This window comes from Solanum dulcamara, chromosome 2 (assembly GCF_947179165.1).
Source record: "Solanum dulcamara chromosome 2, daSolDulc1.2, whole genome shotgun sequence".
NCBI lineage: Eukaryota > Viridiplantae > Streptophyta > Magnoliopsida > Solanales > Solanaceae > Solanum > Solanum dulcamara.
Genome location: NC_077238.1, coordinates 49647589 through 49657819, shown reverse-complemented (window position 1 = coordinate 49657819; position 10231 = coordinate 49647589). Strand labels below are relative to the sequence as shown.

Here is a 10231-nt window from a genome sequence, read left to right as displayed (position 1 = left end):
ACCTCTTCATCAATCATTACACTTCAAAATATTATTTACATCTCATCAAAACATTTTGCTCAAAACATCATTTACTCAAATTCATTTAAACTCAATTTTTTTGCCCTTTCAAACTCAATAAAATATATATATAGTATTAATTCAAATCACTCTTTTTGTCAATAAATATTAAAAGCCAACATATTTACTCAAAACACGTGTAAAAATATTCATGAACATCAAATCAATTAGGGTTCATAAAAAAGTAGCCACGAATAATAATTTCAATAATATGAGAGATAAAAGTAATAATAATCTCAATGCATAAATATATCTAACTCAATAGAAGAAGAATTAGCTCATTTAAAATTCAAGAATTAGGATAAAACCCAACTATAACTCAATTATGATGAGTTTAATTATTGAGCACATGGACGAACTCATCCAATGCTATAAATAGCCTTACGTACCTGGAATTTGAAACTTTACTCCAAATTGAAGAACTCAATAACCACTCTTGAACTCCTAGACTTTTCTCTCCACTAGAGCATTTTGTGTACTATTCGGAGTATAAGAATCACCGGAATATTATTTCTATACTACTAAAAACTAAAACTATATTTGAGAATGAGTAAAGAAGTGTATAGAAAGAAGAGATGCTTGAGAAAGCTTGATGAATAAAATGAGGAAATAAGGTGGGTATTTATAGGTGTGGAGGAGGGTCCTAACAATAAATAAAAATAATTATAAAGAATGATCTTGAAAATTCAAAGTAGGATTGTGATCTCATAGATGATGTCAAATGGAGGAGGACTATTGATGCCATGGGTGATGTCAAATGGATCTAGATCTTTCTATGGTTGGTGATATGAATCCTATTTTAACAGAATACCCTTTTTTCAAAGCTGTGTTTGAACAAGATAACTTCATAATTAGGATTTGGTGTCAACATATGAATTGTAGATATAGAAGTATACTTTTATGTTGGTAAAGAATCAATTTATTTGGAGTATCCTATCGTGAGATATAATTTGAAACTACTTTCAAGCCTTCATAGAAGGACCTTGATAAATCATTCATTTCATGTAAATAAGAATCGCCATAAGTCAACATAAACAAATAAACTTCAAATATTCAAGAATCTATACATTTGAAATCGTAGCATGAAAATCCATAAAAACTCATCACTTGAAATTAAGAGTCAATATACATATATATCAATAGAAGTAAATAAACATAAAATATACCATAATCTATGCATTTGGAACCATCATATAAAAGCCCGTAGGATTTCATCATTTTGAATTGAAATGCAAAGATGAGAAAACATTTGGACTCCATGGTTGGAAGAACCCATGGATGAAAACCCACATACCTTAGAGTGAAACTTTAAGAAATATTGATTCTTGGTCTTCAATGAGGAGTCTTGAATCCTTTAAGTTTGATAGAAAAATTAGAGGGTCTGATTTGAGAGACAGGAGGATGAAGTTTAGGGTTTTGGGGAGGTGAAAGACTAAAAATAAATGACCCAAAATGTGTAAATATGTTATTTGATAATTTTCCGAAGATGCCCCTACCAAAATCTGGAAAACTGGCCAAGTCCGCGTCAGTTCTGCGATGGGTACTTGTTGCGGACCTCTCTGATCGACTGGACACAACTTTCTGGCCAAATCCGCGATGGACTTATCGTGGACCTCTCTAGTCAACTGGGCATAATATTTTACTCTGAACTCCAAAAATTACAATCTTGGTGGCGTTGAAAAGAAGATGTTATACCCCGTACTTTTGTACCTTGGAAGGTTCTTAAGCTTCTTAAGTATCTTGAAAGGTTCTTAAGTTTTTGGAAGGATTCTTAAGTTTGTTAAAGCTTCTCAAGCCTCTTAGAATTTACCATGGGATTCGGATAGTCCATAACGTTATTAAACAACTCTAAGGAAGGGAGAATGTGACACCTCATGATAGGAAAGATTGGAAATACCGTTGTAAGAATCCGGAAGAAGTTTAAGACCAAATAATAATTCGTAGAACTCGACTTACTTACGTAAGCTACCAAATTGGAAATCTTACATACTTAAGCTACTTGAGTACATACCAAGCTTACGTAGCAAGGATTACATAGGTTTGTAAAGTAAGACGAGATTACAAACCCACGAGGAGGAAAAGAGAGTGACACATGGAAGCATGAGAGAGTGTCACGTGGAAGGAAAGGAGAGTGCCATGTGGCAGCATCTGGAGCAAGGGGGAGGACGCCACATGCCACATGGTAGCTCAAGGTTAGAGGAGGTGGGGTGTTGGCCCAATGAAGGCTTAACACAAGTCACCACTTAGGGGTTGACACATGTCACCCCCTAAAGTAGCCTATATATATATATAAGTTTTATGATCATCCTTATCCAACAATTCATTCTTATCTTCAAAATTCTAGAAAACTCTAGAGAAAAAAAGAAGAGAAGAAACTCTAGCTAGAAGAGAAAGAGAGCCATGGTTTTGGGAGAAAAAAAGAGGTAAGTTCTCCGATTTTGCTCCGTAAATTAGTTATCTACGGTATACCACGAAGGTATGAAGGTTTTAGTAATATAAATTTATGATTTGGGGAAGCACCAAAAGGACAACAAGCAGCCACAAAATTTTAGTCGCACTAAAGGAACTTTCGAGGCGAGTTTTGGCGAGTTTGACAAATTTTGGGAAGGGTAAAGTTTTTCCTTTTAAATTGGAGTTTATGATAATTTTATGAGGTATATTACATTTCTTAAATAAGGTTTGAAGTGAAAAAATTGCATAAGGATGCTTAACGTTAGAAACAAACTAAATTGAAGTTGTTATAGTCAAATCGAAGTCGAGTAGTGTGTTGTGATTGTGGTGTTGCGGTTGAAACTGGTTTGGTTGCATGGTGCAGGTCTGAATGGTGTTTTAAAAATGGTGTGGGTTCTTCTAGTTTCAGACACATGATCCTCCATTTCATATTGTTAAAGGTTTTACGAAATAAAAATTAAAAACTCTATTTTGGTATCGTAGTTTTAAGCGAGTTGTTTGGAGTTTGTATTGTGTAAAGTTGAAGTGATTTACTTGTAAATATGCTACTGATTGTTGTTGCTGGTATGGTTCTTGATATTTTGGCCAAGTTAAAATTTCGGAGATGTTGAAGTTATAGGGGAGATGCTGCCCAATTTTTGATAACTTCGGAGATAGTAATAAGCTAGTTAAGGGAAATGGATAAGAAAATGATTCCTATGGATATGTGGTTGTAGAGTTGGAAATTGGAAAGTGAAAATTTATTAATCTTAGTATTACTCTCATGTTAAATAGGTTGAAAATACAACGAGGCAAACGTGGTAAAGGGTAATCCATAAGAGATATGTGAAGCTTATCCTATTTTTGGCATGTCTTAGCCTTAAGTTATATATATACGAAATTTGGGAGTCATTCCATTCATAAAGAGTTGAGTAGGAGTCAAGACCCTTGTTCACTTCTGGATGTTAGAATTCCTGCAATAAGTGGAGTCCTCGCCTTTCAAGTCTTCTGTAGGATGATAAGTAGTACATATAAGGCTTGCCTATTTTCTCTTTGAAAGGGGCTTAAGGTAAGGAAAATGATGTCTGATATGAGTTTAGAGATAATTTCATTTAGAGATTTCGGACATAATTCGTGACTCATAGTCACCTATGAATACTAAGGGTCCTAAAGTAGTTAGATTACTACTCCCGAGCCACCTATATATTGAATAGTAAATGGAAATATAAGCTCTTATTCTGAAAGGCTCTAAGAGGATAAATGTCTCTGATTGCATAAGCTATGTGTCTGATTTCATAAATTGTGTCTTTGATTGCATAAACTGTGTGACATTATCTTGGTACACGCCTGTGATTCCTGGGGCCCTAATTGATGAAATCCCTAATAACATCTAAAGGGTACCTCGGAGAATTACTTTCTTGGTCTTCAAGTGACGGTTCACTTGACTGTTTCATTGAGTCTCAAGAAATGACCTAGTTGCATATGATTTCTCACTACTCTACTCGTGCATACGGTAACCCTTCTTTCACCGAGTCCCACGATGGGCCGAAAACGTTATCGTGCACAGCTTTATTACACCTTCATCGAGTTCCGTACCAGTTATGTATATGTATGTATGAAGTATATGATGATGAAATGTCGTATATCATGAAGTTGAAGCATACGATGACGCCGTATGTGATGAAGTTATTCACCGAGTCCCAGGCCGAATATATATATATATATATATATATATATATGATGAAAATGTGGATCGAGTCGTACGTCCTCAGCATTGTTTTAAATTATGGATCAGATCGAATATTTCTTGGTATATTTTACTATGTAATAATGGCACTGAGTCCCATAAAGGGGGCTGATGTGGTACATTATGTACACTACTCTTTCACCGAGTTCCTCACTAAAGGATCGTATACTTACGTAGGCATGCATATGAAAATATGGGAATACACTTGTGATCCCGAGCCCCATAGTGGGTCGGATGTACTATGATGACATATACGATAAGATTATGCCGAATATGATGATATGATGTCGTATACGATGACCTGATGAAATAATATACATGATGAGAGGGGATGATGATATGGTGATATGGTAATATGATGAAATAGTTATGATACCGGTTCCCTAGCGAGCCGGGCACAGTGTATGATGATGTATATGACTACGTGTCCTAAGGTGCAGGTACATTAATTTGTTAATTGTTACACTTGTCCCCTGCATCCTTGTTTCAGTTATAGTCTCAGTTATGATGTGTTATATTTTACATACTCAGTACATATATCGTACTGACCTCTCTTTCTTCGGGAGAGGGGGTTGTGTTTCATGCCCGCAGGTACAGATACTTACTTTGGAGATCCGCCAGCTTAGGAATCCCACTCAGCTATGCCGAAAGTTCTCCACTATTCCGGAGCCTAGCTTTTGGTGCTAATCGTATAATGTATATAGTTGTTTATTCAGGGGTACGGCGGGGGCCCTGTTCTGCCATATATTACTGTTAATATTCTTAGAGGTCTGTAGACATATGTAGGTGAGTTGTTTACGAGTTTAATTTAGTTGTGCCTATATGACATATTATAAATGTTATTATGTTAAGGCAGTCTTGTTGGCCCTTGCATGACATGGTGCAAATGAAAGAGGCTATATGCAGACAAATTTGCTATCACCCTCTGGATTCTTGTGCATATAGTTGAGATTTATGTATACGGGGGTCCAGGTCGGACCCCAGTCACGACCTATGGAGTTGGGTAATGATAGAAGACTCAAAGAACTTCAATTTAATAGGTCATGGGCCACCTAATTCGTTATATTTTAAGAGATATGGACATTTGAAGTTGACCCTACTACTGTCCCATACGAAAACTTAGTCGATAGAAATTCTTTGGACTTGACTTAATTTTAGAGATCCCTTATGACCCTAAACCACATCTAATACTCTTCAAATACTTAGGCATTGATCCTAACTCATATATACAATTAAAAGTCGATGAGTTCGATCCTATACGCCTATAAAAATGATTCGAGTCTTGACATAAAAATTTTCGAGATGTTACAATATAAGTAATTAGGGAAAGTATATCCATATGAAGTAATAATGCATAAAAAGTTTGTCATATTTGAAAATTCCCCTTTTCTTTGCTCCACATGACAGAGTTCATTTTTAGTTGGTTGCAAATCAACATTAGGAAAAATAACGCAAGTTCCGTCCTCTCTCTTTTTGTTCCAATGCCCTGACACATGACATATATACATATTCACGCAATCATTTAATGGTAACACCAAATAGTCCCAATAATTACGTTTCTAAGTTCCTACGAAGTAACATCATGGAAAAATGCTAACCAACTAAAAATTGAAAACAAGTGCATATTGTAGTGAAATCAAAAGGCAAAAAGCTGCTACACATACATTTTGGCTATTTAATCTGAACTTTTTGTTTGCGGGTTTTGTTCTGTTCATAGCTTGTGAGTGCTTATCTTAAGCCAACTTCGAATTAACCTCACTCCTCTCCCTGAAGTACCTCTCAAAAGCACGTGGAAGAAATTGCGGAATCAAGAAACCAAACAGATTGATCAAAAAATACGCCAGATTAGCCACTGCCAGCCCCTTCCCAAACCAGTACCATGTAACATCCTGAAAACAATTTTTAAAAAAAGAAAAAGTTTAGTAGCAAATATTTCATGGAACTAGCTTCTAAAAGATTAGAGACAGGTTGACAAAATCAATCAATATTTTACCAAAAACACATCAGCTTTTGTTTTTTTTCTAAATTTTTAAATAAAATAAAATCAAAGGTCGGTTCATGTTGAACAGGTTGTTGAGTTGAAATTGATTATCCGACCATGTTTGACTCGATGCTATTCCATTCTACGGGTTAACTCTTTGACCTTGTGTTAATTCTACCCCACAAGCTCCATTAATTTGATACCTATAAATTAACAAAAAAAATAATGTGAAAAGGCATTATGCATAAAGTACCTTGAATTGTGCATTTGAGGGCAAAGTCTTGTTGATCCACACATCTTGTATCCAATCAATCAAGACAAAGATCCTCCGAACTGTATAAAGCAGGGGAACAAGTGCTCTAACCGGAGGAGAAAAGAGGGACAATCCACTTATAATATTCTCAGTTAGAATTTGAAAAGAAAGCAAGAACAAATGAGGAGTGGCAGAACGAACCGCATGCTGATCACCCCTAGCAAATCCACCCAAAACATATGCCAACGGCAAGAACAATCCAACACTAGTGCCAGCAACCATATAAAGACGGAAAACCCGACTGCCCTGAAATAACATTTCGTGGGAAGTAGAAGTAGTTGTGCCAAGTGATGGAAACACGAATCGCGAAAGAAGCAAAAGATATGCGGATGCTAGAGCTGGGAAAATTAGATCAAGTAAAGGTACTAGGCCACTGGCTGAGAAAACCATAATGAAAGCTACTAATTGTAGCTCAATTACTCGAAGTGACCCCATTACACCCACAACAGCTTGTTGTGGCTCATGTTTTCTTGCAGAAGATGTCGTCTCATCTGGACCCATACCTAAGGTTGCCCCTGACATTTTAATTGACTTCAGATTCTAGTTTTCGCAATTTACCTATCATCCAAAACATACAAATCCTTTTTAAGTTTTTAGGTGATAAAAAATATCAAAGTCTGATTGCAGGTAGCTTTAATCTATTTTCTAATAAACATACACTGATGATGTCCAAAACTAAACGGCAAGTAATTTGTAGTATAACTATAAAGCTATATAAAGATTTTTTTATTGTATCTGCAGAGTCAACAGTCACCTCTCCGTTTGATACATTATGTTAATACTTGTAAGTAGGAAATACATACAGTAAATCAATTTCGAAGAGACAAATTCGTATGCACCAGATAAGACTTTCATGTTTTTAAACAAAATTGCATATCTAACACTTGAGCTTGGTGTAGGGATTTGAATCTGAAACCAGAGTGATAGTGTCATCCAACTATATTTTGCATGAGCAAAGTCATTCAACACTAATTTCATTACAACCAAAAGCTAAAAGAATAATTACATAAACATCTCCTCATGTTTGATTTTAGTAATACTTACTTTCTTTGTGCTTCTACTTTCCTATCTTATTTTAATTCTTTTTTAAATGAGAAAAAGATGGATATTGTTACTTTCTTTTCTACAATTAATTAATGATATAGATTCTAATTAGTGCTTCAATTAAAGACAACAGAATACGAAAACCATCCAACTAATACCTGGGGAGTTACTTTTATTAATATGTCGGACAATACAAGAATTCAATTTGTAATAGCCAAGAATATTCCATTCTAACAAAAAAGAAAAAAGAAGCAGCCTAGCAATAAGTAGAGAAGAAAAAGATTCATTACAAGTAAAGCGTTATGAATTAAATAAAACGAAGTTTGAATGCTTTGAGAAAGTGAGAAAATTAAACTCACAGTAGCAGAAGAGGGGCCAGGAATGGCAAGAGAGACGATCGTGGAGATTGATGAATTTTGTTTTTGTGAGATTTCCTCATATCCCAGCAATTGAAACGTGTGACCGTTTCTACGTGTCTAAGGGTGTACGTGGAAGTCTATAAAAAGCTTAGCAAGTACCGCACAACAGTAGCATGCACCCCCCTTTTTTTTAGAAACAAAAACAAACAAAGTATTTCCTCTATTTCAATTTCAATTTGTTCGGTCAATTTCTTTGTTAGTTCGTTTTAAATTAATAAATTTTGTAAATTTTTATTTTTCACATAATATATTTAAAATTCAAAAATTCAAAAATATTTTTGTATATTTAAAATATTTTTAATTGTTAATTATAAAATTTAAAAGTGTTTTTTACTTTATTAAATTTCATGTCTAATCAAAACAGGTCAAATAAATTTAGAGGTGTGCAAAAATCAAACCATAAAAAGATTATTGATTTATTGCTATTGGGTTATTGAGTTAACGTCCTTTTAAATGATTTTATAAAAAAAAAATTGTTGAGTTATCGATTCGATTTTGGTATTTTAAATTGGATTATTGCGTAAATCGATAATTTATAAAGACTGTAGTAATTTACTATTTTTACCGCTAAATAAATATTAAATATTAATATCAGTATCTTATTTGTCACTAGTTTTGTCATTTAACATTCAATTCGCATTATTGTCTTAATCATTTGTTTGTGTTGCACTTTTATAATTTATTTCATGTTAGTTACTATTATTTCTATTTTATGAGCATTATGTAAAGTTACATTGTTGTTGTATCGTGCCAATTGTTGTAGAAGTTATATATATATATTTTAGGAGTATTTTTTTATTGATTAAACATAGAAGCGAACCATTAGTGATCAATAACCGATAAATTGAAAATTGATAAAAAAAATATCTTACAGATTTGGTTATTAATTTACTGTTAAATCAAACAGATAATACATAAATCGAACCAAATCGATCGATAGACAATCCTAAATAAATTAACAAGGAGAAAATAGTTTTTAATGGGATAAGCCATTTTTAGATGTTGTTTTAAAAATTTTACAATACATAACAAGATTTTATTTTTAAACAGCAAAAATTAAGGAAAGTAATTTATCCTATGATTTAAGTCATTAAAATATTATTTTTAACCAATGCAAGCTTTACCATTTGAAATCAAATTCTCTCTTCATAGTCATCTTCCATCGCTCTCTTTTTTCTCTTTGTTGTCGATTTTTAACTTTTTTCTTCTTGCTTGCAGTTGATTTTGAAATTTATTGGATTTTCATTTTGTTCTTCCTGTTTCTTTTCTCTCTCTCTCTTTGTTTTTACAAAGGTTTTTTTAGTGTTTTTATTATATCGGATATTAATATTTTTCCATGTAGCGGCATTCATCACAAAGGAAGAGGAAGTTTCTAATCCAAAGTAAGTAATGAACAACGATCACAATTTTAAAGAGAGTTTTTTTTTTTATCCGGAATTAAAAAACTCAAAGACTTATTATCAGTTAAAAAAAGAAGAAGAAAAAGGCTTGCTAAAACAAACATGATTCGGGAGAAAGTAGAAGATGTTAAACCAAACACGGATGATATTATTTGTTTCCTGATTCAAATAATTTCCATCAAACATTTCTCAAATGCATGTATAATGTATATGTCATGTATATCATTCACATTATTTGCTTTGTATTTATTGTTTTTAGAAAAAGACATTAAGTATATTTTAAATTTGTCCAGATAAATGGAATACACACTCCAACTAATCCAGCGATTTATAACTTCATTTTCTTGTTAAAGGTGAAATTAATACTCCCTTCCTGAGATACATCCAAATTTTATATGAATACACACATTTGACACATATATGATATTATATTTTTAATATATATATGTATTTATTTTGTGCATTTTTTTAATATTTCATTTTCTCCCGAAACACCCTTCTTCGTGCTCCGCAGTAATATTGTAGGAGTCTATTTCATGCCACGTTTATTTTTTTATTTTGTTGTAAGGTTTAAAATTAGACAGTCAAAAATGTGGATTTGGTAGTTGACAAATCTCAACAATTAAAAGATCACAAATTTTGTCAAATCAAATCTCATCAAGAAACCTACCAAAGTTTGAAATATTTGTCTTCTCATGATGTCATGAGGAATAATATTTTTCTATAAATAGAGCACTCTTGCGCATTTGTAAGAACACACCAAAATAGAGAGAAAAAAATATATTAGAGAGCAAAGTAAGGTATACCATAGACTATAAGAAAATAATCCGTAAAGAA

General features: G+C 33.2%; 1 protein-coding gene across 1 annotated transcript; it reads right to left on the bottom strand.

Annotated features, from left to right (window-relative positions):
- Positions 1 to 5693: 5693 nt before the first annotated feature.
- LOC129876141 (uncharacterized) lies at positions 5694 to 8028 on the bottom strand. The gene is made up of 3 exons (XM_055951483.1): positions 7935 to 8028; positions 6472 to 7089; positions 5694 to 6126 (listed from the first exon to the last, which is right to left on the bottom strand). Exons 2-3 carry the CDS (start codon positions 7051 to 7053, stop codon positions 5971 to 5973), a joined length of 738 nt encoding a protein of 245 aa, XP_055807458.1. The 5' UTR covers positions 7054 to 7089; positions 7935 to 8028; the 3' UTR covers positions 5694 to 5970.
- Positions 8029 to 10231: the final 2203 nt, after the last annotated feature.